The sequence below is a fragment of the Crocodylus porosus genome, unplaced genomic scaffold, assembly GCF_001723895.1.
Source record: "Crocodylus porosus isolate Cpor-Errol unplaced genomic scaffold, CroPor_comp1, whole genome shotgun sequence".
In the NCBI taxonomy this organism is placed as follows: domain Eukaryota; kingdom Metazoa; phylum Chordata; order Crocodylia; family Crocodylidae; genus Crocodylus; species Crocodylus porosus.
Genome location: NW_017728906.1, coordinates 58,744,688 through 58,772,561, shown reverse-complemented (window position 1 = coordinate 58,772,561; position 27,874 = coordinate 58,744,688). Strand labels below are relative to the sequence as shown.

General features: G+C 43.4%; 2 protein-coding genes across 2 annotated transcripts in view; one reads left to right on the top strand and one right to left on the bottom strand.

The window, feature by feature from the left end:
* Positions 1 to 16,723, bottom strand: part of APOO (apolipoprotein O) — a 55,752-nt gene extending 39,029 nt beyond the window's left edge. The window contains exons 1-3 of the mRNA XM_019529165.1: positions 16,635 to 16,723; positions 6,555 to 6,665; positions 2,408 to 2,527 (exon numbers count right to left, since the gene is read on the bottom strand). Coding sequence (XP_019384710.1) covers positions 2,408 to 2,527; positions 6,555 to 6,665; positions 16,635 to 16,643 — 240 coding nt within the window. The 5' untranslated portion in view covers positions 16,644 to 16,723. The remainder of the gene's footprint in view (positions 1 to 2,407; positions 2,528 to 6,554; positions 6,666 to 16,634) is intronic.
* A 115-nt stretch (positions 16,724 to 16,838) lies between these two features.
* Positions 16,839 to 27,874, top strand: part of CUNHXorf58 (chromosome unknown CXorf58 homolog) — a gene marked incomplete at its 5' end in the record, with an annotated part of 13,404 nt that continues 2,368 nt past the window's right edge. The window contains 6 exons of the mRNA XM_019528464.1: positions 16,839 to 16,961; positions 20,442 to 20,536; positions 21,071 to 21,182; positions 24,131 to 24,262; positions 25,105 to 25,334; positions 25,762 to 25,915. Of these exons, the coding sequence (XP_019384009.1) occupies positions 16,839 to 16,961; positions 20,442 to 20,536; positions 21,071 to 21,182; positions 24,131 to 24,262; positions 25,105 to 25,334; positions 25,762 to 25,915 (846 nt within the window). The remainder of the gene's footprint in view (positions 16,962 to 20,441; positions 20,537 to 21,070; positions 21,183 to 24,130; positions 24,263 to 25,104; positions 25,335 to 25,761; positions 25,916 to 27,874) is intronic.

Here is a 27,874-nt window from a genome sequence, read left to right as displayed (position 1 = left end):
GATTTCTAACTGGGGGCAGGGGGGAAGAAGGCAAAATTGTATAGCTTTTATATAAAACTGTGGTTACTGGAATAGAAGACAATCTCCCAAATATTATATTCTATATATAGAAAATGTATAAATGTATTATAATTTTCCAAGTATAGAATCTAATTATTGGAGTTCTGCCTTGAATTTGTTCCCCTAGCAATGCTACAGTATGGAAAACAAGTCTGAGGGGTCAGGTAGCCCTTTTGCTCTCTGCTTCTCCCCAGTTTTCCTCCAGCAGTTCCTACCCCCTTGCCTTACTTTCAGACCCTGTTTTCCCTGAGCACATGGAAGTGAGAAGTAAATTTGAAAACGATAGCTTTGAAATAAAAAGTGGCTGTAGCAATTTGCATGTCATATCCACGCATTTAGGTCAGTTGCAGCAATTCAAAAAAGGTAAGTTTTAGCACAGGTATAAATTTGGCACGTACTTATCTATGATATTAGTCCGAAACCAAAGGCTCTTGATTTGCCATGTAGTTCTTTGGGCTGGGCCCCACCAGAGTCAGCAGCATTTCAAGCCATGATGGCACCACAATTCAGCATGTGAGTGTACTCCAAATATACCCCACAAAGGATCCATGTGCTAATAAGCCCCCACTCATGATTGGAACTGGGTTTTCTTATCCTGAGTTCCGGGATGCTCCAAAAATATATATGCAGATGAGGCACAGGGCAACTTGGTCTATGACAGGCTGAGAGACAGGGTGACAAAGGAACTCTTCATGAACTGTTTGGGACCCTGTTTCATGATGTTTGCCATGCAGTTAAGGTTGGTGAAGAAATACAAATCATTGGAAATGGGAAAGGCATAGCTCAGCTATGGGAGTGAAGAGGAATGAAAAGCCTTTGCAGTGCTGTGGCACATGACAACTTGGAAAAAACCTGCAGTGAGGAGAAATGCACTTAATGGGCACAATTATGGGCACTTACACACATGCAGAGAGCCTACTATGACACACTGGAAATCCAGTGCGTCAGAGCAGACTTGGTTAATCGAGTCTACTGGAGCACATAAACTGACACGCTTTGGCAGCCTCACCCGTCATGCATATCAGTGGTGCAGCGCACCTCTGCACTGAGAAAATGGTGGCAATGCAATCTGAACTAAAACACATTTGATGTGCTTTAGTTCAAAGCGCACCACCACCATTTTCTCAGCTCAGAGGCATGTTGCTCTGCTGATACACATGCTCCTGACATGGTGCCGAGCACTTTTAATTAGCGTGGCTCACTAATTAAGAAGCACCCGGAGGTGTGTCAGAAGCACGTGTTAAAGTGCCCAAAATATCTTATTCAAATGGACTTCACCAATCTGTCCTTGTGGTAGTATCCCAGCCATGGATTTGGGGGGTATCTGAAGACTCAGGCTAAAGAGGCTGGGAGGCAGGATACTTGCCAGTGGTAGTACCACACAGACTTGTACAACTGAGCTGTGCTCAGCTGACAGAATTCAAAACTGATTTGGCTGAAACACAAAATTAAAAAATAAAATAAAAAAAACAATTTAGCAGGTTCCCATCAGTATGTTTGCCTGGCAAGGGAAATTCCATGATCCACTCGGCCAATCAAATCTAGTGACCCTGGGCAGGCTGACTCCTGTGAGCTTCCCCAAATGTACAAAACTCAATTGCACAATGTTGTGGTAATAGGGGACTGCATTCTTGCTTTCCCCGTGGCTTGCTCTTCAGCCTTTTGGCTAGGAGCAAGCAAGAATAGGAAGTATCCGAACCCCAAGGTCTCCAGGCTTCAGGCTTGCATTTAGGTTCCCTGCCATGGATTTGGGGACTACCAAAGGGAAACAGGATACTTGCCCAGTGGTACAGCCACACAAACTCAAACGATTGAGCTCTGCTCAGTCAAAATTTGGAACCTGCCTATTGGATTTGCCCAGTCAAACTCAGAACCAATTTGGCCCTTGAAACAAACTTTAAAAAAAAAAAAACAACACAAAAAAAGTTTATTTGCCCAATGTGGGCCATGTGTTTTATAGTAATGCTCAGTGTTGGCTGCATTTAGTCAACTTCATAATTGGCTTCTAATGCTGAATACATGCTGCTTTTGGCAGAAGTTTGATGATATTAGTGATATTTTCTTATATTTTCCCTCCGTGCCATCTTGTATTCCAGTAAATATGGTAAATACAAAATTTAATTTTTTGTTAAATAAATCATCCAAAGTGTCAAAGGGAAAAAAAAAGGACTTGACTTTTTGTTTCCAGAAACACCTATGACTAAAGCAATTACAATTTTGTACATTTTCTTTTAAGCAACTTATTTAATAGAAAGAAAAGTTTTAACATGCTACCAAAACAAAATTCTAGCTCAGCCAACCACTGAGCAATAGTCACTACCTCCCATATAGCATGAAGCTGTTATACCTGACACCTGGATGTATAGGGCTCCATAAAATGCCGTAGATGTGAAATTCCCTCCTCCAGTTGAGTTTGTGGGTCCTCCACATATTTAGATTCATGAGCTGGGGAGGAGTAGAGTGAAAGCTGTGAATATTAGCAAACAAAAGGTTAACAAAGTAGAATTGTCCAAGTAGGCCTTCAGTCTAGGGACAGAACAATTTGAGTGCCTACAGAACAAAATGTGAGGAACTAAGTGAACTATATATTACAGAAACATTTCTAATGATCATTCTGTTTACCAGTCCTGACGCTAGCTAGTCCAAGTCACATGTTTAGGCAGAGTATTACATTCTTGATGTCAAAAGAACAGTGTAACAGAAGTGTTTTCTGCTTCATCAGCAGTGCTAGTTCTCAGTATTTGTATTAAACACTAGGATATGGAAACAGCAATTAATCATTTTCTATACATACATAAATTAAAAATTCTAAGCAGTTCTTAACTCTAAACTAATATCTTAGATGCAGGCTGTGTATCTTGTTACTCAACAGCATTTTAGGTTTAAGAAAAACTGTTGAATGTCACATTTTTAACTGCAGTAGTAACAGATGGTAACAATCACATACTGTATTTTTTATTTGATGCTGTCATTCTTAACATCAGGCAAGACATATGTCTCTACTGTAACATTTACAATGTGAAGAATTTATCCTTAAACTTACTACGCTACTAAGAAAGCAAGATGTTTTTGATAATATCTTTTATTAGGCCAACTATGCAGTTGGGAGAGTTGCCTAAAAAACTTGCTGGAATTAAGATCTCCTCTGATCTCTCTCTCAACCACACAACTGGCCCATAAAAGATATTCATTAAAAAATCTTATTTCTTCCATATTCTCTGGACCACAGCGCTTACAGCATCACTATTCTACCAAACAACCCTCAAACTCAGAAGATAACACAATAGTATAGAAAACACAAACAATCCAATACATAACCTTAAATACAAGCTACAAAATTTTGGGATAGTCTATAAGGTATATTCTATTTGGTATATTCTTGTTATATTCTATAAGAATACAGATGCTTTAAATTATCATCAGCATGTTTTCTGATCCATGTTTTAAAATGCTGATAAAGTAATGATAAACAGGAACGATTACATTTTCTGAGTGACATGGAACATAAATATTCACTATAAATTCAGTTCCTCATTAGTACTTTCAAAGGTTATTTTGTGATGAAAATTGTTCAGGCTCAAGTTATTTAAAAAGAATTCTACTTTCAACAAGACTAAAAAGCCATTCTGCTTTCACAAATAAAATAGGTGACTTATAAAAAAAATAACTTATCAGTCCAAATGTTTGTAAAAAAATGCAACAGTATATGCAAGAAGCTGGACTTTTGATTTGAAATACGCATTGTACAGGCTGGAGTAGAATTGTTTATTTTTACAAGTAAGCAGTTACAGCAATAATTATCAATAAATCTCTGGGTTGGAGCTGAAGTCTTACAGACTTCAGGGGCTTTCAGGGTTCACCGAGATTTACTGTATAACTATCATATGCAGGGACCTACTTAAGTGGCAGACAGACAAAAGAATTTTCGCACCTTGGTCGCAGCACAAAAAGTTGATTTCACAGGCATTTCCCAGCAACCCCACCCTTGCTGCTGATTGGCAGAGAAGCCCCAAGGAGGAGGAGGAACAAGGGGGCAGCCACCTTCTTGACTGCTAGCTGCCCTTTGTTGGGCTCCACGCCCTTTTGCCAATTGGCAGAGAAGCCCCAGGGCGAGGTGGGGAAAGAGGGACAAGGGGGCAGCAGACATCTTGCCTGCTGGCTGCCCTTCATGCCACCTTGGCAGCCAGCAACTTCCCCTCCCGGGTGGGCTGGGGAGCCAGCCTATTATTTAACTTTTGTTTTTTTAGTTGATTTCACAGACAGTTCCAGATTTTACAGTTTCTACAAAATCTGCTAAATTAAATAGTAGGGATGCAAATGGTTAAATGTTTAAGCAATAAGTGCAGTGATAACCGGTTATAGCTTACCAGTTCTCTTTTAGCATGGGACAGGGCACTGTTCAGCAGGGAAGGAAATCTATGCAGTGCCCCAGCAGGAACAGAAAGGCAGTAAGGTAGGTGGGAGGGAGGAAGGAACAAAGAGGAGGGGAGGTGGGAGGGGAACCAGTACCTATAGCTAGGGTCTGTGGACCCCAGTGCAGCTGCCTGCAACCTCCCTGATGTCTGCCACCAGCAGCCCAGACTCCAGGCAGGCCCCTGTCATCCACCATGGAGCCCAGACTGCTCACAGCAAGCGAAAAGGAAACTGAAAGAGGTTGCACAGCTGTCCACAAAGCCGAGTTATTAGGTACAAGTCCCCCTTCCCCCTACTTGGCTGTCCACAAGGAAAGCAGCTCAGCTTCCTCACTGGGGAGTATGGAAGTCAGAGACCACCTGCCACAGGCCACAAGGGACCCAGTCCTGAATCCTGCTGTAGGCTGCGAGGGGCCTGGCAGGGGCAAGGTGGAGGTAAAGGTACATGAGGCAGCTCCCCTAGGCCTGTGACTCGGCCCCACAGTATACCACATCCACCCACCCCATCTGCACCAGAGCCCAGGCCCAGAGAAGACTCACCCATCTGCCCAGTTTGTCATGAGACTCAGCCCTGAGGAGCCACTGAGTCCCCACTGCACCTCGTGGGGCTGGAAGCACCCTGCTGGTACCAGGTCAAGCAGGGGTACCCTGCAGGCTGGGCTGGAATAGCCCCATGTGGGCCAGGCCAGGGGTTGCCATACCAACTAGTTGTTTAACCAGTATAATTACAACAGGTTAAATGAATATTTTTTAAATCAGTATTTACATCCCTATGAAGTAGGTCCCTAATCATATGCACTGCTTTTAGTAAGGCAACTATCAAGATGTATGAGTAAGTAAGGTAACCACAGATTGTTATTAACATAACTCATGACTGCCTTACTCTGCACCCTGCTTCCTTTATCACTCAGTTTTGTTAGTAGATAGGTCTTGATCTTGCAATGTAATTCTGCATTAAAGAAAGAGAGCCAGACTGTACAAGAAGGCTGAAAACTTTACATAGCAGAGACTGAGGCTCCTGGCAAGACATTCAGGATCTGATCGCAATGGGATCTGATCTGTGAACCCAACAATTGTGGAACATGCATGGCAGGAAATGTAGCTATGGGATCAGGGATCCAATTCAAATTGCATCCTATTGCCAGTGCAAGGGGATCCTGGGATCTCCCTGGACTAGCAACCTGGAGCCACAGGACTCCTATTGCTCCAAGCACTGGTTAGCTAAATTGGTGCTCCCAGCCATGGAAATGCAGCAGAGCCTTTGAAGGGCTCTGGTGAGCAACATTGCCTGGGAGGGCAAGTCAACTGACTGGTACTCCAAACCCCAGGGATTCACTAGCTTTGAAGGGCCCCAATACACTCCTGCAGCTGGGAGCACCATTTAGCTCAATTTAAGGAGTGGTGGGAAACAGCCAAATTACTGCACTGTATAACATTTTGTGGATTATTCCATTTTATCACACCATTACTTGCTTGAATGTGTAGTCAGGTTACTACTTAAGATGGGATTAATTGGTTAATCATGTCTTAAAAAGTCTGCTAGGGGCCTGAGTTTCAACTGTGAATGAATGATCGACCAACCTACCCACTCACCCACTATTTTCAAACAGACAGCTTTTTGCTTTTGCTGCTTGATTTGAGCATGGAAATGAAAGCCAACAGAATGTGTCATATAGGTAACAGTATGCCCTCTGGCCAAAAAACAAGAAAAGACATTAGGAATATTAGAATGTGGTTTTCTTCCCCCTGTGATAAAAAAACTGCCTATTTTATGAAGAATACAGAATTGAGGTTTTCATATATAAAAAATAATTTTGCATGTGGAAAAAAAAAAAATCAGAAGCTGTTACACAGCAAAATAAAAGCAGAGCATGTGACTTTTTCTAGTGTTAGGAGGGAAAAAAAACCATAGCAATTTTAGTTTAGCTGTTTCTTTTTTCTCGTAATAAAAAAAGGTCTTTTTTCCCTTTCATAAAAAAAGTGACCTCCATCTATCCGACACATTCTACTTAATCTGCTTTTCAAACTTTACACCAAAATTAGCAGAGCATCACAGTTCCAACCAGAATAGCAAGGACTCACCTCATCAACTTTTAGCAACTCCTTTTTAGGTCTTTTCCTCTCGGGGGATGAAGCATACACCTGTAGAGAGAGCAGGCTCAGGCTGGCAGGGGCAGCCCCCAGTTGAATTACCTAGAAAAACCACAAAAAGAGTAAACAATTTTATGGACTACGTAGAAACACATTTAAACTCTTTTCTCCACAGCTCTTTGTATGGATGCAGATGTAAATCTAAAGTCATGACAAGGTTCAAGTTAACACTCCTTCTCATGAGGGGAAGTGCAATAAAGAATATACTAAACTGAAAAAGCTACAATGAAAACAGAAACATGTAATGTAGAATTGACAGAGACATAACAGGAAAGAATGCATATTCTCCCATCTTCACCTCACAAGATGTTCTACCCTTTCTCATCTAAATTGAGAATTATGCCCTTATTTGCAGTTAGAGATATTACATTCCTAAATTCACACTCTGCCTCATTTCACTGAGGTGCCTACCCCACAGTGTTAGGGACAGACAGCAATTCAGTTTCCTCTGAAAAACAGAGAACTGAGAATTTGGGCCCAACATCCCACCAGTGTCCATCACTTTCACATGGGAGTCTTAAATTACAGTGCTACAGAGGGAACACCGGTAACCTCAAGTAAGAAGGAAAAATGATGCTGCTTTTGAACACTTACTGGTTCTGATCATAAAAACCAGACCACTACATGGATGATACATCATCCTTCTCATTTTAAGGGTCTGGGCTGAAATGCATCTTCTTTGTAGACTGAGGAGAATGAAGTGTTTAATACCAAAAAGAATGCAACCCTAGGTACTCAAGATGACTGACTTCAATACACTACAGCAAGGAACACAATTTTCCAACAGATACTTGTTACACTGAAAACAGGTATAATATAGAAAATACAGTTAAAACATATTAGAACAGTAAGGTGGTAGAATAAACTCCCCAGGAAAATTTTGAAATCTCCTTCACAGGAGGTTTTCAAGAGGAGGCTGGGGTTGGTCAGGGATGATTTAGGATTAGCATTCCTGATGGGGTTTGGGCCAGATGATCCTCAAGGCCTTCTCCAACCTTATGTTTCTCTGAGTCCTTCATTACTCTTGGAAGACGACGATATGGAACTCAGAGTTGCACTGGTCTGAATAAAAACATTCTGTTGTACCATCTTAGTTAAACCAGTAATAACTCAATTTAATAACTGTGACAGACAGTTGTTAAATTGTTAGACATTTAATGACCACGCGATCAGACTACATTTATTGCACACACTGCATTGTTTACAAACCAAATAATTACAGAGATGGAGTGCTACTGAGGACTCTAAGTTTGAAGGATTTTTAACAAAAATTTGTGCTGTTTTTTAATTTAGATTTCAGATAAAGAATCAAACTGTTATATGCAATGCCCACAGTGGGAACTGTATAAGTCTCACAACCTTCTTTTCTCTGCCATGTGATCAGAACTGGCTGACAGTACCAAATTAGGATACAATCAGTTCAGCAGAGGGGAGAGAGAGCAAGGCAGATTGGGAAGAGATGCTGAACAGGAAACAAGCTGTGTGCTGAAAGACTCTTTCCTACATTTGTTCATCTCTCATAAACTAGAGTTGCAGCATACTAAAATGAATGCCATCCACAAGACAGGGCTCTTTAAGAGGAAGACGTGCATAATGAACCTATAGGTGAACCTTGCCCACTGAATTTTGTTATCCTCTAATGCAAGACAAGGATTTTTTTTTAAGTGATCTCTTTTTATTTGACCCAGAGTGAGGTTGAGAGAAAGTTGGACAAGCTTTCAAACATAAGGTATTCTGACCCAATGAAGAATGCTTTGCATTCAAAAGCTTGTCTAACTCTATCCCAACCATGCAATTGATCTAATAAGAGAGATCGCCATCTGGTGGTATTTTATTTAAATCATGGAAATGTGGATTTGGGGTTACTTTTTTTTTAAACCGAAAATTGGGGATTTTTTTTAATCAGAGAAAACCTGGATATCACCCACAAAAAAAATCTTGTCTCTCTCATAATTCTTGGACCATGACAACTACAACTTCATTCCAACACTACCTGTACCCCAATATATCAAAAAACGCAAATTGGTGAAAGTTTCTAATAATACTCACTTCTGTGCCAAGAAACATCACATGTGAATGAGCTTGTGGGTTTTTACAAAGTTGTTAAGAATTTAAAATTGGAGAAGGCTAAAAAAATAGTTACTCAAAATAAAAATGGTGTCTTGGTCATTACTGCTGCGTACTGCAGTTCAGTATAAAACAATGCATTAGTTAGAACCATTAACTATTTGAGATCAAGCCAAGATATGGCTAACTTTGAATTAAAAAAAATGTTGCTTGAACTGACAATAAGTCTTTACATATACTGAGGCCTTGATAAAGAATGCAAATGAAGATGCCCAATACTAACAGGATACAGACCTTTGTTTTCTCTGGGCTGCTCAGATTGTAGGTTTACTTCACTGCAAATCTATCCTGCAATTGAGCAGGCAAAAAGTCCAAAACACACTTTCATTTTCCAAATACACTTTAAATGTTTATAATGTCAAGAATAAAAACTCTGCTGACTAGGATTTTCCCCTATTACTTCAATGAACAGTTTAAATAATATTAACTAAGTTTCACATAAAATAGTAAGTATTAAACTATAAGCAGTTTAGTAGCTTGTACCTACTAAACATGGACTCCACAAACATTCACATATGAGACTCCAGGAATAATCTTCTAGGGACAAGTGAAGAATTGTGTGTCAAATAATTTCTCCATGTAAAATAGAAACATGCTAAAAACAAGTTTGTGTGTCAATGTGTGGGCAGTTTCTTTAAGTCTGCAATCCAATCTACTCCATTACAAAACCATCATTTTTAAAAATGTTTTGTCACATTCATGTTCTGATAGATAATCTCTGTATACTAAAAGGAATTGATCTACTATGCTGTGTTAAGCAGCAGCAAAGTTAAAAAAGAATCAAAACAAAATTTGAATTCAGGTAGCTTTGTTACTAATTTTACTGGAGAATGTTTTCCTAGTAAAAATACATTCCAGACTCTCTCTTACCACACAAAAAATAAAAATCTAGAACAAAAATAGGTTTAGTACACACAACACATGCACGTTATAAGGCCTTTAAACAAACTCTAATACAGCAATGGAAACAAAAGCACTACTTCTTATACTGGTAAGAAACTACGTAACTGTCACCAATGGGTTATGTCTAACATACTATATAATCAGTTCTTACCATCACAGGAAAAATTTCATTTAAGTTTCCCAAAATGTTGATATTTTTTAGGGATACATAAAGACTGGAGCTGGCGCACAGGGCTGGTTGGGGTCAAGGTGGTCCAGGGCAGGCACTCGTGAAGTGCTCATGCTGGACATGCCCTGTGTGCTGATTCTGGCGCTTGGGGCCTATCTGTGGGTCTTATCCAGCCCACAGACTGGTCCAGTGCCCCTCACTCAACCCTCGGGGCCAGACAAGTTTGATCCCTGCTATACCCCAATAGATTTTATATGCAGATTAAAAAAAAAAAATCTCACCAGTGATTTAAAGTCGTTATACACATTATAGAAAACATGAATTATTTTAAAATGTGACTAATTCTTTTAGGATCTCAGTTCATTATAGACAAAAACAAATCAATTCTCAAATTAAAAATATATTCTCATGGAACTGTCTCTTCTTCGTTCCACAGCTGTTCAAATGGATACCAAAAAAGGACTAAAGGGAGAAGTTCTCTCTAGGCAATCATTTGTGTTTGAATAGCTGAAAAGAATGACCAACAAAACAAAACAGAGTTCAGTTTTATCTACAGACAACAGGGTAGCTGGCAAACTATTAATAAACCAGTGAGAAAAAGAACAAAATATTTCATCTTCCATTATCTCATTTTATCTTCCTCCTCTTCTCAAAATAACTACCATATTTACTTGATTCCAAGAAGATGTTTTTCCTCCCATTTAACATGGGAGGGAGGGAGGGAAGCTCCCCATCTTGGAATAGTCTAAGGTGGGGGCCAGGCAGCTGCTAGAGCTCCAACAACCTCAGGTGTGTACCCCCCTCAGTCTCCTCCTCTTCTGCAGCCTTTGATCCCCTTGCAGCATTGCCCCCCCCATCCCTCTACTGCAAAAACTCTGCCTTCCACCACACCATATCCCCATTACTCCAGCTCCAGCCCTGCACCCAGGGGGCGGCATTTTCTCTGGCCCCAGTCAAACCCTGCAGCAGTGGTCTACAGGGCCAGTCTGGGGCTGAAGTAAACACAGGCTCCGTGTCCTGGGTTGCAGTGGGGATAGAGCTGGAGTGATAAGTGTGTGCGTGTAGCAGGGGAGAAGACGCAAGACTGCAGGGGAGCAGGTAGTGGGCAGGCCAAGTGGTGGGGGTGGCCAGGCAGCAGAAGGCAAGATGTGGGGGGACAAGAGGCATGGGTCAAGCCCCCTTGCTAGCTCTACCCATCTCCTGCCCATTCACTGCCTGCCCTCCTATCACCCTTCCTACTGCTCTGCCACTGCTTTCTTTGCTGCAACAGTGGGGGTGACAAATTTCAGATGACCCTCCAATAATCAGATTCTGTACATGGTAAATTATAACAAGTTCATAAAATTTTGATGTATAGACTCTAATTATTGGGGGAAAGATAATCTTAAATTCAAGGTTATCTTGGATTCAGGTAAACCTGGTATTTAAGAACTCATACAGAAGAATTAATGCTATTGTTCCTCAAGATTAATAGAAAAAAAAAAAAAAAAAAGGAAAAAAGGAGGTAAGGGATTAATTGAAGTGTTCTCTGAGATTTCCTATATCTAAACTACCTAGATGATTAAAAGGGTTTATTGTTGCTACTGATACTTTGTCATAAATGGAAAAACAAAGCACTTTCATAATGAAAGGCAGTCGCCATCCCAGTACACACAGCAGCTTTTATTCTCGCCTACACCCTGGGGCTCTCCCAATTCAATAGAGTACAAAATGTCAACAATAAATAGACAGGCATTCCCTATGTCTGAGCCCTGAAGTTGGTCGATCCTGCCCACCACAATAAGCCTACCCTTGATGACAATATTGAGATAGCAATAACATGGCAATAGTAGGTAGGAAGCCCTATAATAACTAAAGTCTCACACAAAGCCTTGATTTCAACAGTCTGCACCTTCAGCAACCAGTAGTACAAGAAAAACCCAACCAAAACAAAAATCTGAGTTCAATTCCTACTTAATAGAATACTATGCAAGGACCTATTATAAGAGCAGGTTCCATATTAGACCAAAAATACTCTAATCTGCTTCTAAGCCTTCAAATATGAAAGAACAATGAAAGTGCGAAAATGAAATTCCTCTTTCCTAACTGTCCTTTTTCATTTGACAAAGCTCCTATTTTAATTATGGTAAAACCAGTAGTGCTGCTTAAACCTGGTAAAATCTAGACTGCCTAGGGAAACTGGAAATATCCATCACTGGAGGTGTTCAAGAGGCTGGGCAGGCATTGGTCAGGGATGATCTAGGCGTTCCTCTGCCTGTTCTACCACAGCAGGGGCAGGCAATTATTTTGGGCAGAGGGCTACTTACTGAATTTTGGCAAGCCATCAAGGGCTGTATGACAGGCAGCACAGGGCAGATAAATATTAATTTAATTTTTTGGGGCCCCATGGGCCAGACAGAATGGTCTGGTGGGCTGCATCTGGCCCACAGGCCACATTTAGCCCACCCCTGTACCACGGGTATTTCCCATTCCTCTGGGGTTTGCTGGTTGCTGCATGGGGGCAGGAGGGATTTTTTTTCTACTCCTGCCACCCAATGTTTCTGAGGAAAATGTAGTGTTGGTTGCAGCCAAGGCTAGGGATTTTGAGGAGGGTGTGCCAGTGCTCCTGCTAGGACCTGAACCTGGAGGTTCCTGGCTAGAGGGTCTTGTCCCTCCACTCAGGATCAGACTGATTGTAATATTTTAGGTTGGCATGAACTGGGGGGGGGGTTGCCTTTCTCTGTAGTAGGGGGAGATGTGGCTTTCTTCCTGGGACTTATCAGGCAGATTTTAAGAACTTACCAGCAAGATGTCAGCTGCCATGATACCCCTGCCCACCCCCGCAAACCTCCCCAGAAGATTAGGGTGTTACCTGTGTAGTTCTGTTAGGTTAAATGGTGTTGCTACAGGTTACCTTTTAAACATTTTAAATCTGTGAAATATTATGCTGTCATAAAGTTAAAAGTTTCAGAGCAGTCACAGGTTACTGCTTAATGTCATCTCAGACTTCCACAACTGTGACTTGCCACCAGAGGGCCTGGTGAGCATTGGGCACAGATAAGGGCCAAGACCAGGGGTGGGCAATTATTTTGGGCAGAGGGTAGCTTACTGAGTTTCGGCAAGCCATCGAGGACCACATGACAGGCAGCCCAGGGCAGATTAAAATATTAATTTTCTAAATTTTTTAGGGGGGCTGGGGACAGGCCGCATTTTGCCCACCCCTAGCCAAGACTATTCCTGCCCTGAGGTGGAAGGTGTGTGCATGGGTGGGTGGCAAAGGCCAGGACTCTATTCTGCCTTTGAAGCTTGCCTGTTCCTTGCCTCCATCCTTAGCAGCAGAAGCCAAGACAAAGTCAAGAGCGGGAGTAGACAAATCTTGAAAATATGTTGGGGTAACAGGAGAACATAAAGAAAAAAGGAGTGAAAAAATAATTAAAAAAATTAAAGGGCCAAAATCTTACAGATATCGATGAATTTGGATTGGGTGGGGATGGGGCTGAGGGGGAGAAGAGGAGAGCTGACTTAGGGGCAGCCAAGGTCCTGCTGGCTGGGATGGAAAAGTTGTGTCGCTGGGAAAGAACAGGAACAGCCAAGACACAAGGTTGAGAACCAGCATGCCTAGTGTATGGCATAGATCAGAGTGGAGCTGAGAAACAGAGTTTGTGGGCCCAAGAAAACAGGAGCGATAAAGCAGCTAGCCAGCAGCAACAGGGGGGGGGGGGGTGAGAGCAGGGCAGCTGTGCCTCATTTTCCCCATGCCAGCCATGGAATCAGCTTCACCTTGGTCTGCTTAAAAAACTCTTGAATGTTATATAAAGTGTTTCTATGTAATTATTTTAAAGCATTTTTATTTAAAAGATTGTCAAGTGGATAGGCCAATAAAAAGTAATCAGATTGTTTAGTTCTGAAGAAAAAGAGTATAGAGCAAGGGTTGAGAAAGCAAACAATAGGTGATATAGGAAAGACAAATTTGGTGCTTTCCATAAAACAAGAACAAAGTTACAGTCAGGTGAAACTGAACACACAAAATGATTTAATGCATCAAGCAACTAGCCTGTTAAAGTTTTCTCCTAGGTAAGTTGTTTTGTTTTTAAAAACCTCATGAAAACAAAAAGTTATATTAAACAGAAAAAGGTCTTGTATGTAAAAAAGCTTTATGATTGCTCAGAGCTCCAGTATGAAACTAGCGAGGGGTCTGCCCAAAGTCTCTGGGTTAGGATCAGATGAGACAGCAGCAAGGGTAATGTTGTGGTGGGGGTCTGCTATAGGCCACCAGACCTGGAGGAAGTAGTAGATGAGGCTCTCTTCAGATAACTAGTGGAAATTTCCCAACCACAGGCCCTTGTTCTCATGGGGGATTTCAATAACTCTGACATCTGCTGGGAAGGGAATCCAGGAAGTTTTTAAGCGAGTGTTGGGGCCAACTCTCTTGTACAAATGTTGGAGAGACCAACTAGAGGCCATACTCTTCATCATCTGCTGCTCAAACAGGCAAGAATTGGTGGGGAAAGTAGTAGTGGACAGCAATGTGGGCAACAGCAACCACGAGAAGATCCTGAGAAAAGGAAGAATGGAGAGCAGCAAAATAAGGACCCAGCACTTCAAAAAAAGCAGACTTTGACTTGCTCAGGGAACTTATGGGCAGGATCCTCCGGGAAGCCATTCTGAGGGGGGAGAGGAGTCCAGGAGAGCCAGCTGTACTTGAAAGATTTACTGAGAGTGCAAGAACAAACCATCCTGATGTGCAGGAAGACTAGCAAGAATGGCAGCAGACCAGCTTGGCTTAGTAAGGAACTCTCTAGTAAGCTATATCACAAAAAGAAAGTTTATAAGAGTGGAAACTTGGACAAACAACTAGGGAGGAGTATGAGTATTGCTCAGGCATGCAGGGATGAAGTCTTGAAGGCCAAAGCACAATTGGAGTTGCAGCCAGCAAAGGATGTAAAAAGTAACAAGGATTTCTACAAGTACATCAGCAACAAGAGGAAGTTTAAGGAAAATGGGGGAGGACTGGAAAAGCGTAAATATAGTGCTCATCTTTAAGAAAGGGAAGAAGGAGGATCCAGGGAACTACAGATCAGTCAGACTCATTTCAGTCCCTGGAAAAATCATGGAGCAGATCCTCAAGGAATGCATTTCTAAGCACTTGGAGGAAAAGGTGATTAGGAACAGTCAGCATGGATCCACCACATTGCCTTCTATAATGAGATGACTGGTTCTGTGGATGTGGGAAGACCAAGGGCTGGGGGGGGGGGGGCCGTAGTAAATACACTAGAGGATTGGGTGAGGATTCAGAGAGACCTAGACAAATCGGAGGATTGAACCAAAAGAAATCTCATGAGGTCCAATAAGGACAAGTGCAATGTCCTGAAATTAGGATGGAACAATCCCATGCACTGGTACAGGCTGGGGACCAATTGGCTAAGCAGCAGTTCTGCAGAAAAGGGCTTGGCGATTACAGTGGACAGTCAAAGATGAGCCAGCAGCATGCCCTTGTTGCCAAAAAAGCTAATGGCATACTGGGCTGCATTTGGTAGGAACACTGCCAGCAGATTGAAGGAACTGATTATTCCCCTCTGCTCAGCACTGGTGAGGACGCAACTGGAGTCCTGTGTCCAGTTTTGCACCCCCCGCTACAGAAAGGGTGTGGACAAATTGGAGAGAGTCCAACAGAAGGCAACAAAAACGGTGAGGGGGCTGGGGCACATGGAGAGACTGAGAGGGGATTTAATAGCAGCCTTCAACTATTTGAGGGGGGCTCAAAAGAGGATGGAGTTAGACCAGGGGTTTTCAACCTGGGGGTACTTTGGAAGGCCCCAGGGGGTATGCAGCAGCAGTGTGGAAAAGCCGGCAGCACTTCCATTTTCACTGCTGTGTGCTGTACAGGGCTCCCTGCTGGGGACCACCCCCTTGCTCCTCTACTGGCAGTAAGGGTTCTGCCTGCTTCTTGACTGGCCACTGGAGGTACCCCAACCAATAAAGATTGAAAACCCCTGAGCTAGACTGTTCTCAGTGGTGACAGTTGGCACAGAACGAGGAGCAATGGTCTCAAGTTGCAACAAGAGAAGTTTAGATTAGATATTAGGAAAAGCTCTCACTAGGAGAGTAGCAAAACACTGGGACATGTTACTCAGAGAGGTGATGGAAGCTGAATCCTTGGTTTTTAAGGCCTGGCTTGACAAAGCCTTGGCTGGGATGACCTAGTTGGGGATGGTCCTGCTTTGGGCACAGGGTTAGATTAGATCTCCAGAGGTCCTTTCCAAACGTCAATTTCTATGATTCAATCCAACCCACGGGACCCTCAGCTCCCTGGTCAGCACACCATGGATGGCACAACCTCGCAGGTTGATTCTGGACTGTGCTGGGGTCGAGCACCCAATTTAAAGCCTTACAGAAAACAAAAACAGCCCGATTCTCCCTGCCGCCCCTCAACCCGAGCAAGGGCCGCACACCCAACACGCAGCGCTGGATCTGCAAGCTCACACACCTGCCCTGGGCAGCCACCAGGTCAGGGCTGCGGAGCTTGGCAGGGGCTGTGGCGCCGCCTGCGGGCAGAAGCTGCCGGGCCCCAGGAATGTACCGCCCCCACCTTGCAGCGCGCAGGCGCACACAACGCCACATCCTCCCGACCGCCTTTACTGCCACGCGGGGGAGCGGCGAGAACCCACAGCACCACAGTCGGGGGCAGAAGGGGAGAGCCCTCCAGCAGGCCAGGAAAGAACGGGGCCCACACGCGACCCCCACCTCACGCCTATGGTGCGAGAGGGAGAGGAGGGGAGAGCCGCTCTTATACCCCGCAGGAGCAGGAGGAGGCGGCGGCGGCCGGTCCTCACCTTGAACATGATGTTAGCGGCAGCGCCCCACCTTCCAGAGCCGCGCGTCGCCGGGCTATGACGCTACACGCCAGCGCCCTACGGAAGCGCGCGCAGGCAGGAGGGGGCGGGGCGATGCCGTCCGCGCGTCGCGGTCTCCAGGCAGCCGGGGGGGCGAGGCCTACGGGTGTCCCAAAGCGACGCGCGTGGGTGCGTGAGTGACGCGTGTGTCCTCGCAGGGCGGCGCTGGCGCTGGCGGAGAGGGCGGCCCGCACGGTGCAGCGGGCCTGGTGGCGCTACCTGGCGCGGCGGCTGTTCCGGCTCCTCACCCGCGCCGTGCGGGCCGCGGTAGGTCAGAGCTGGGGGGGGGGGGGCGGCCACGCCCATGCCCATGCTCCCTCCCCTCCCGCTGTGAGGGGCGGTAACGGCTGGCGCGATGGAAGGCGCTGAAGATGCCAGCAGGCCCTGCTGACGTGCTGAGGGGCGGAGCCGGCCCCAAGCGCGCCCTTGGTCGGGGTTCCAAGGACTGGAGGGTGGCTGGTCCTGTCCCGGACAAAGCTCGTGGGCTACAGCCTTTTATTACACCAACTAAAGAGTAGTAAAAGGAAAAAAAAATCTTTGCAAGCTTTCAGGTCCAGACCCCCTTGGTCAGTGTGAGGAGAATTAAGATTGTGGAGCTGTTATACTCATCAGGCTGACGAAACCCTGCAAAGAAAGACATTATTTTTGCTACTGCTTGGTTGGTGTAATAAGAGATTGCCTCTAGCGCAAGAATTTTTTCTGCTTTTTCCTTAGCTCAACACAGCTACAACGTAAGTGCCCTGGGAAAGGCCTGCCCGTCTTCTGCTGCCTTTTTCTTTCTTCTGCCTCTGGTATGCCAGCCCTGCAGCCCCAGAGGCTAGTGCAGGCAGTAGGGGAGCTCCCACTTTGATGTGGAACATCCTATGGGGCAGGGGCACAGACTGGGGGACAAAAGGAGGGGGCAGATCACAGGTAAATAAATGTCAGCACTGTGGTAACATATGCTCCCCCACACACCAGAGGAAGGGCCCCCAAAAAAGCCCCTATAGAGTGCTCAAAAAGCAGCCAGCAGGTGCCCCCGACCCTGAGTCCAGCTCCTTCAGTCCATAGTCCTGGCTGACTGAGCCAGTGAGATCTCCAGCTCCACTCTGCACTCCTGCGTAGGGCTAACAATGTTACCAGGTCTTAATTATGAAAATATCTTATTGGAAGCTCAAAATTATCATATTTCCTGAAAAACTATCATACACTAAAAAAACATGCAAGTAAGTATGCAAAAATATGCAGATAACTTTATTTACTTTATATTCCTCACTATAACTAGCCAGTGAGAACTGGGTCATCAAAGTTGAAACATTTCTTTATTTCCAGGCAAAGACATGACAAAGTGCTGACAGCAAGCCCAAAAGCCAGTTAAGACTCCCTGGGAGTAACTTGGGTTTTGCATATGCTGCATCAATCAACAGCCTCAAAAATTATCATACATTTTGAACACAGACTCTTCCCCTGACTCCAGCCTCAAGTTTCCCTTTCCTTTTCCCCTTGACCCCCAGCCCTTGTGGGTTTCTGGGAGTTGGAGTCCAAATTAGCAGACATCACCGTTGTGCAGACTACCTGCTGTTCCACCTGCTGTTAGGCACATTACAGTCACATGACACCAGCTTCACTTAACACCTTTTCCCATCTTTACCTTGTCTTACACCTGCTGGACTGGTGACTGGCTTTCACACAGCTTGCCATAACCATAATGTTCTTATCTGTGGGATTTTATTTTGCTGATGCAGCAGCAGCTCTGCAGAAAAGGACCTGGGGTTGACAGTGGACAACAGGCCAAATATGAGCCAACAGTGTGCCCTTGTTGCCAAGAAGGCTAACAGCATCCTGGACTGCATTGATAGGAGTGTTATCAGCAGATTGGGGGAAGTGATTATTCCCTTCTATTCAGCACTGTGTCCAGTTTTGGACTCTTCACTAGAGAAAGGATGTGGACAGAATTGGAGCGAGTCCATCAGAAGGCAATGGAAATGATTAGAGGGCTGAGTAACATGACTTAGAAAGAGAGGCTGAGGGAACTGGTCTTATTTAGTCTGGAGAAGGGAAGACTGAGGACGGATTTAACAACAGCCTTCAAGTACCTGAATGGGGGTTACAAGGAGGATGGACTTGCCCAGGGGTGGGCAAAATCTGGCCCATGGGCCAGATCAGGCCATGGCAGACTCCACTTCCCAGTAGCCCCTGCCCATGTCACTGCAGCCGGTTTCCATAGAGACTCCAGCAGCAGTGAGGCCATGACAGCATGGGATCAGAGTTTTCTTGGAGACCAGCCCAAGCAGTGCTGGCGGGGCATGCGTCTAGGCAGGGAGCTGCTCTGGGGCCAGGATCTTGTGGCAGTGACAGCACAGCCCAGAGCTGGGGCAGAGCTGCAATATGCTGCCCACATTCCCCAAGCAGGGGCGTGTGGGCAGCGAATCACAGCTCTGCCCTGGCAGGGCATGCGGGCAACAGATCATAGCTTTGCTCTGTCCTGATTCTGGAACACTGTCACTGCTGCAAAATCCTGGACCCAGAGCAGCTCCCTGCCCAGCCACATACCCTGCCAGCACTGCTTGGGCCAGTTTCCATGGAAACGGTGGGACCTGTGCCATCACAGCCCCGCTGCTTCTGAGGTCCCCATGGAAATCAGCCATAGTGACACAGGCAGGGGCTGCTGGGAAATGGAGTCTGGCCAGATCCACCATTTTGGCCACTACTAAACTAAGCTGTTCTCAATGGTGGCAGATGACAGAACAAGGAGTAATGTTCTCAAATTTCAGCAAGGGAAGTTTAAGTTAGAAGTTAGAAAAAACTCTCATCAAGAGTATAGTAAAACACTCAAACTGAATATCCCAGGGAAGTTGTAGAACCTGTAGAAAATTGGGTTTTTAAGACCCAGTTAGACAAAGCCTTGGTTGGGATAAGATAGTTGGGGATGGTCATGCTTTGAGCAGGGGTTAGACTAGAGGAGGTCCTTTCCAGCCCTCATTTTCTATGATTCTATACAGCAGTCACTGGAATTTGACTCTGGGTACCTCTCAGCCATCTGGCTATACCAGGAAGGGCTAAGTTAAGAAAAATGCTGTCCTTCAGAGGAAGACAGGCACTTGCCGGAGAAGGGCCCTGGGCCCCAAGAGGCCAGGTTGTCAGCCCCCATTGCTCTAGAGTGAAACAGAGCTGTGCTGGAACTGTCACAGCTGCACCATTGCTCTCAGAAACAAGCTCCAGAGCCAGACAAGGCTCCTTGTTTTCTGCTTCTTTCTAGTCCTTCATCCATATCTGTTACACTAAACAGAACACTTCCCCTTTTGGCCTCCCACTGTGTTGTTGCTCCAATAGGCGGAGGAAAAGGTTGTAGTATACAGGGAACAGATTGAAGAGAGATGCAGAGGGAAGGGGATGAGAATCATGATAGCTGTAGCAGAGATTGGAAAACTAGAAAGAGAGAGACGGTGATGAACACCTAATCCAGCTTGAGTAATTCTTATGAACAAAAGGAGGGACTAAAATAGCACATGAGATGTATTGCCTTATGTTTCCATAAAACACATCTAAAATGATCAAGTGAATATTAAAATCTTTGAAAATGAAGAGGGAAGGCAAAAACATACATGTAAATAGATTAAAAAGACTGCCATGGTTCCCCCCTTTTACCTGTGACACGTGAATCCAAATGACCACTCTGAACTCCCCTGTGACACAAGGATCTGAACTGTGTGACAGCAGGAACCCATACTGTTCAAATGTATTGAAAAACATCTGCATATCTTTCAGGAGTGTTGTGTTACACATGAAATTGTGAAAAGGGTGAGCCCTCTGGAAGCTGAACTTATAAAAGATCCTAGTATGCAGTACAAAGTTAGATTCAGGTAAGTAGATACACTTTATTTACTTCAATCCAGTGTCTCGTGTGACCAGCTACAGGCCTCTGAGAGAGGAGTTAGATAACTTGTCTAACTGGGGACAGTATTGTTAAAACAGTGGTTGGTTTTATGCATCTCAGATAGTTGCACACACCCAACGTACACTTTAGAAAGTGTAGCTCTTTTTTCTTTTAACGTTTCCCATCATTCTCCCTAGCCTTCCACTTTTTTTACCTAAAGCCTTGAGTTGAATTTTTTTCCATCCCAAGTTAAGTCCTGAGATTCTTCAGTAGAGCCTAGGATGTTGGACTTCCAGTTTACTTGGATGGTGTTACATTTAATGCAGACCCCTGTGCCTCCAGTATAAAAGATCCATAAATACGTTTTATTCTTTAGCTTGTGCTTCCTTGGTATTTAGAGCTTTGTTGGAGACTTGGTTTCAGGCCAAGCCACACAAAAGGAGGTTCCCTTTCAGTTTAATCCATAATACATTTGCTTTTCATACTGTCAGTTAATTAACATTTTTGTTTATTTCTTCAGATTTGCAGGCCATGAGTTTCCACCTTTCATTGTTTTTAAGATTTTTCACCACACTGAAGGCCGAGGCAGCAAATACATCAGTGGGAAAAGAATAATAATTCCATCGAGTGAGGCAAGTTATTGAATGCCCACGTATGATCATTTTCTGTTCAGCTTCTTCCTTCTGAACTTTTGTTCGGTAAACAGTCTGATCTTCTTACTTATCCTTGAAAATTGAAAAACATGCATCTCCACATCAAACAAAGATCTGTTGAGTTCAATAAACACCATTACATTTCATTTAGCAAAGAAGCTGTTTTTTTCAGCTTAATACACAAACATTTTGAACATCTTTGTCTGAATTATTGTGTGGATTAATCAATCACCTATTTATACATCTTTAAAACAAATCTTCCCCTCTACCATCTGAGTTCACAGAATTGGTCCAAATAGATTAGGATTTTGTGGTATTCTTGGATTGAATTTTGGGGAACTCAAGATCACAGGGCCCAAAATATTCTTTTAATTCACTTTCATGGGAGTTGGGTTCAGTTGACAGAGAAATTGTTGCATAGAGAATGGTTAGTCTCTCTGAGACCATCTGCTGATTGAATCTGAACTCACTATTGGCCCCAGAGCAGGCTGCTTATCTCAGCTTCCAATTAGAAGCAGTTCTGCAATGGGGACTAGTAAACAAAAGGAAGAGAGGGTTTCAGGACAGAGTGGTTACATGCCATCATTCATGAAATCCTAAACTGTCTTAACTGGTCCATTGGCACCAGTGTAATAATTCCATGTCCAAATTAGTGAAAAATTCATATAATGTTTTATGGTTCTATTATGCCCTCAGTGCTGCTAAGTATTGCACCAAATGAGTGATAATAGTGATGGTATTTTACTGTGCAGTGTGATATGTCAAAAATGTTAAATGGTCTGATCCTGCTGATCTTACTACATGCTCAGGTGAGTTTATAATTAATGGGCTCATACCTCTTCTTATTTCAAGTAAAGGAAAGAAAATATTGCTTTATCACTAGTGTCTTATTGACTAAACCTGTCTTGTTTCTGTGAACTAGAACTCTGTAAGAAATGTTTTCCCTTTGTGTTTGCATTTAGATTTGAGTCACTATTTTCTTCTGTTTTCATCACTTTGGTTATTGCAGTTTCTCAACATCCTTAGCGGAAAGGAGGGCACGAACAGTGAAAGTACATCCTGTTTATAATCAGTTTCACTTTTTTTCTAGGAGGTTTAGAAATAATCCCCCTAAAGTAAGCCATTTCTGCCTTGGGAAGGCAGTAGTCAGTTGGGAGGGAAAACACAGTAGGTCTCTGCTCCACAGCACTGGAGCAGGGACTGTCTGGTTTTCTGGTGCAGTACTACAGATTCCAGCTGTATTATTTCCTCTCTGTAACTTTTGAAGCCCTTTCTTGGTTGCTTTCCACACAAGCCATTTCACCTTCTTAGATACAATGTGTGTAGACTTAAGATGCAAGACTGAGCAAAGCACATTGAAAATGGGAAATTCCACTCAACCTACATTCATTATCTACACATATTCATTTTACATGTTTGTAAAACAAACATTTAGAAGTTGAAAGACTGCCTGCATGCACAAAGTAATGAAAATCAAAACTTAGACCCTGGGATACATTCCAATTTAAAGTTTTTAATCCAAAACACTACACTGTAAAGCTGTTTGAAAAAGTAGGTGAGTAGACCATGAACCCTGGATGCTGCCTAAGGGGGAGAGAGCAGATCCAGAATGGAGCTGAAGGTGGAGGCGGACTTTCCTTTCAACCTCCCCCCACACACACATCTTCCCTGCGGCAGGGAGGGAAGAACAGCAGCAGCTGGAAGTTCACTACTGCAGAAGGAGATGTTTCCTCCTCTTTTTACTGCTAAAATTGGCATTTAAATGCCTGCTCAACACAGCAGCAGCCAAAAAAAAAAGAAGGTAGCATCTCCCCCTGCAGACCTCTGGCCACTGCTCCTGCACCAACCACCACTAGCACCCAGGGTACAACCTGGCCAGTTACAGCTGTTTGCAACTTTTACTAAAAATGTTTACTGAGAGAGGTATGTGTTTCTCTGCACTCTAGAGAACAGATCCCCAGTTGGTGAACATTGGCAAAACTCTGTCATCTTCTGCAACAATTTGCCTATTGCCAGAAAACAGCTCAATTCATTCTATGCAGACTAACTTAAAAAAAACAAAACTCTTAGGCAGAGACTACATCTAGAAAATTTGAATCAAGGGATGAAAGTTTTCAACAAATCCAGCATCTGAAGAAGATCCTGATCACAATTTACTGCACATTCCAGCTATAACAATATCATGGAGGGCAAGGCAAATGGAAAATCTTACACAAAATAAGGGTTATTTTGTGGCTGAATAATTTTGCCTTTTTCATCCAAAAGGCAAATCCTAGATTTCTTCATTATAACAACTTAGTGGTTTTTCATCTTTTTAGATTCAAGATACCCCTCCATAAGTATTTGAATTTTGTAGCCCCGGTTGAGAACTACTTGTTTCAGTGAGTCTTAATCAGAGTGATGCCACCACCATAGCTCAGTGAAACTGCGCTCTTGTAGAATCATATCAGGAAATGGCTACAGCCAATTTATCTGTGTTTCTTGCTTCCTCAGGCTGCAGCACTGCCACCAAGTGAATCTACCCCACATGCTTCTGTTTCCAGAAGGAATGTGTAGGGCTAGATTGGAAAGGGTTGCAGAAAGAGCAGGCAGAACCACCCACAGGCCACAGTGGTAGTGCCTGCACTGCAGCATCCCTAAAAGCTTCGTGGCAACTTGGTTGAGAACCATTGCAATAAGTTTATACATCTGTGAGCAAACCAACTGTGGTACCAATGAGTTACTTTCTGATCTAAATGAACTGGTTTACTGTTGTGTTGAATCTTTAGTCTTTCTGTGAACTCTCCATACACTGAGCAGAAGCCTTTTCCATTAGAGAAAGGGGGTTGTCCAAAGGATAATAGTTTGCCCTGAATCCAAATACAGTGACTCCACTCAGAATGTGTGTATGGCATTCTAGCAACTTTGTGTTTCCTACTTTATTATAGGCAGCAACTGATGCTTGTAAACTGATGGGATGTCGAAGATATTATGAGCAAATGATACAAGATAAACTTCAGTACCAAAAACACAAGATAACAGATGAAATAGATGTTGCTACAGTGAAGGATTACATGCAAGTAAGAAATGTTTTTGGATTTTTTTTTACAGCTTCTGGTAATAAAAGAAGCATCCTTAAGTAAGAAAGATTATGATGTAATTTAAAATGCCAGTAATTTTATTTTAGTAGTCAGCCACTTATTTATGGGCTTAATATCTCTCTGCTTTATACCATATGCATTCATTTATATCAGTGCAAAGAGTGTGTAAAACCTTGAATGATTGTTTTTAATGTTCTGCTAATGTTTTACATCCAGTTTGTACAGTTGTAAATAAGTCTGCAAATTTCAAGGCTGTGGAGAATCCCATTGTAGGATATTTTTTCTCGTGCCTGAAAGCTGCAGAGATGTTATTGGAGAGGCATAGAGTATTGGTAGGGCAATGGGAAAAGTATAAGGAAAACCTGAAAAACCCACAATATTAGTGTTGTTTGTACTTTGAATGGCTCTGATTCTCCTCTGTACATACTTATGCATAGTGAACTATCCTGTTAATACTGATTAACAGTGGTAAAAATGCAAGGAGAATCATGTCCAACAGAATGAAATCTCTCTGGTTATTCCCTATTAAAAAAAAGTAGGACCAAATTCTGAGGGACTTACCAGCCCAGCTATAGAAAAGGGAGGAGGCAGAGATGTCTATAGATCTACCTCAAATTTTAGCTTCGTATGTTACAAGAAGAGTGAAGGAAAGTCAAGTTAGAATAACTGCTCAGATTCAAAGTGATTTAAATTGGAGCATTAAAAGTATGATGAAATCTTTTATAAAGAAAATTTAAGAGCCTCCCAATCCAAATAAATAATTTTCACATGGATGTTGATTCTATAAATTGTAAAAGTTTGTTTACTTTGTGCCATTGTAGTATGTTAGTAACCTGGATGAGACCCCTGCACACTTCGGTGGTAGGGAAAACTACTGGAGAAGGTTATCTCTGGAAAATTTTCCCCGAACAATGATAATGTATGACATAGTGGAGTATGCACAGTCTGGGTCACTGTCTGACCGACTTAAGAAAGAACTGAAACTTCTGCTGTTGAGACCACAAAATGAAGAGGTGCTGTATGAACAACTCATGTCTGTTTCTCAAGTCAGGTAAGAATTTACAACAAGTTTCATTTTTAATTTGCCTGTGTATACTCTGCATTTTATTTCAAGACCCTCAGAACTGTTTAATGAATGTTTACCAGAACACTGTGAAAGAAGTATAGTTATGCTCATTTTATAGCTTGATAAAATGGCACAGAGGAATTTAAGTGACTCAGAAGTGACTAACATAAATATTTCAGTATTTTAGTCCTGTTTTTTAAGCTTTAGCACTAAGCTTTAGGGTGGAATTTCTTTTTTTTTTTAATATGTTCCATCCTTTTTTCCACCTAAAATACCAGCTTTGCGTCATAACTTCCATTCCATTATTCCTGTGTGTTGCCTGGGATTTTAGGTTTCATTGTTTCAGTTTTTCAATAGAATAAGGTATGTCATTTGGGAGATCATTCAGATACTTTATATACAACTTTTCTAGGCTCCCCTCACCATGTAGTACTTCAGCATCAGCCTCTTCAATTAGATCTTATTGGACCTCTTCACTAGCCAAGACATCAGGCCGTCGCTCTTCTCAAGCTCTACAGAAGATCACAAAAATGAAGAAAGTTTACATGCTTGAGAAGAAAAAAGAGGTATGATTAAAACATTGGAAAAGCACTATTTTTAAGGGAAGAACTCTACTATCTCTGTGCAAGTAGGGTATTCAATGGCTAGCAGTTTAGGGGTAGCAGGTGGTGTAGCAGGAACTTGCTTAGCTTGTGCTTGGAGTCAACCATTTTTAGAGTTTACCTTCTGCCACATATTATCAAAAAGAGGTAGTTAGCTATGTTAATCTGGGTATATATGTACCCTCATAGAATAAATAAGGTATATATCTAGAGCACAAGCTTTTGTGAACCTGAGTTCACTTCATCCTATGCTGTGAAAGGATATATAAGAAGAATATAAGGAGAGAGAAAGAAACTGGAATACAATTTTAACACAGTTGTATTCTAATTTCTGTCTCCTTATACCCTGCTTTCTGCACATCCTTTCACAGCATCGGATGAAGTGAACTTGGGTTAACAAAAGCTCTCACTATGTATCTTATTTAGTTAGTCTATAAATGTTCATATCTACCCTGCCTTCTTATATTATCAAAGCCACCATGTCAGGTGTTTTCACAATATTGCTCTCTTTGGGCATGTCAACACTAATTTAATGTGCAGTAAAGCATCACCATCTATACATGTGCAGCAATTACTGCACAGTAGTTTAGTATAAAGCACTGTTTGCTACTACTGACAGATACAGGTACTAGCCAATGCAACTTTACATTAATGTGCTGGAACTCATGTATAGATGCTGGCAAATTGCTCCAGGGTAGCCCTGGCAGCAGGAGGCCACTACTGCTACTCCCCTAGGGGTAGTGGAGGAGCTGACCCTGGCCCCCTGGAGCTCCTGTCCTGGCCCACTGAAGCCCAGGCCTAACCCTCTCCCCCAACCCCAAGTCTGCCTCCAGAGCTCCTGCAAGCCCAAAGCTGGTACACAGGCAGATGTGGAGCTTGGAGCTCCCCTTTGTGGCTGCAGGGGGGTAGAGCAGGGCAGGAGCAGCCCTAGACTAGGCTGCTCCTGTCAGCTTTAATTTGCTCTTAACCCAGACACACGTGAAGCTGCACGCCCACATGCAGTTTAACGCACCTAAATTTTCTGCACAGAAAATGCAGGTGCATTAATTGCACATGTAATTGCCCATTCTGAGTGGACAGTTACATAAACTAACATTCAGCCTCCAAACTTTCTTTCAGGAGTTTAATTCATCTTTTTATTTTATACTAGATTAAAAATATCTCTAATAGGGGTGTGCGAAGTGGGCCGTATTAGATATGGATTTGGATTCAGCCTGAGTCAGTGACAGCAATTCGATTCAGATCACTTTCCCTGATTCAGTTGTCGAATCTGAATCTGAAGATTTAATGCTGATTCAGAGAATGAGTGATTCAGACACAGACACAGCTGTAAATGTTTTTTTCTACGTACCAGCAGGGTACCAGCAAGCTTCTGAACGCTGCAATGCTGGGGTGGATGGAACATCCCACAGGAGTGCAGGGGGCAACAAACCTGGAAGTGGACTAGAAGTACTTCTGGTCCACTTCCGAGTCCACCGGGGAGCATGCTGGGGGTGGGGGGTGCCCCCACGCTCCCCCAGTTCAGTGATCAGCTGTGGGGGGACCCCAGGTGCTCCCCCCAACCCAGGAGGCACCAATTGCTGAGCCAGGGGAGCACAGAGGGGCCCCCCTGTGTGCTCCCTGGTGGACTGGAAGTGCTTCTGGTTCACTTCTGAGTATGCTGGGGAGCCCCCCCATGCTTCTGTGGGACACTCCATGCGTCCCAGCATTGCAGCACTCATGAGTTGCCTACTACCTAGGGGTATGTAGAAAAAAAACATTTAAAGCTGTGTCTGTGTCTACATTTCCAATTCTTTCCGAATTGATTCGGAGGGTTCCAATTCAAGTCGGAGAGATTAAAGGGTCCTCTGATTAAATTTGGATTCGGAGATTCGGCCACCAAATCGGGCTGTCCCCAGTGGCTGCAGCCAACTCCGAGCTGGT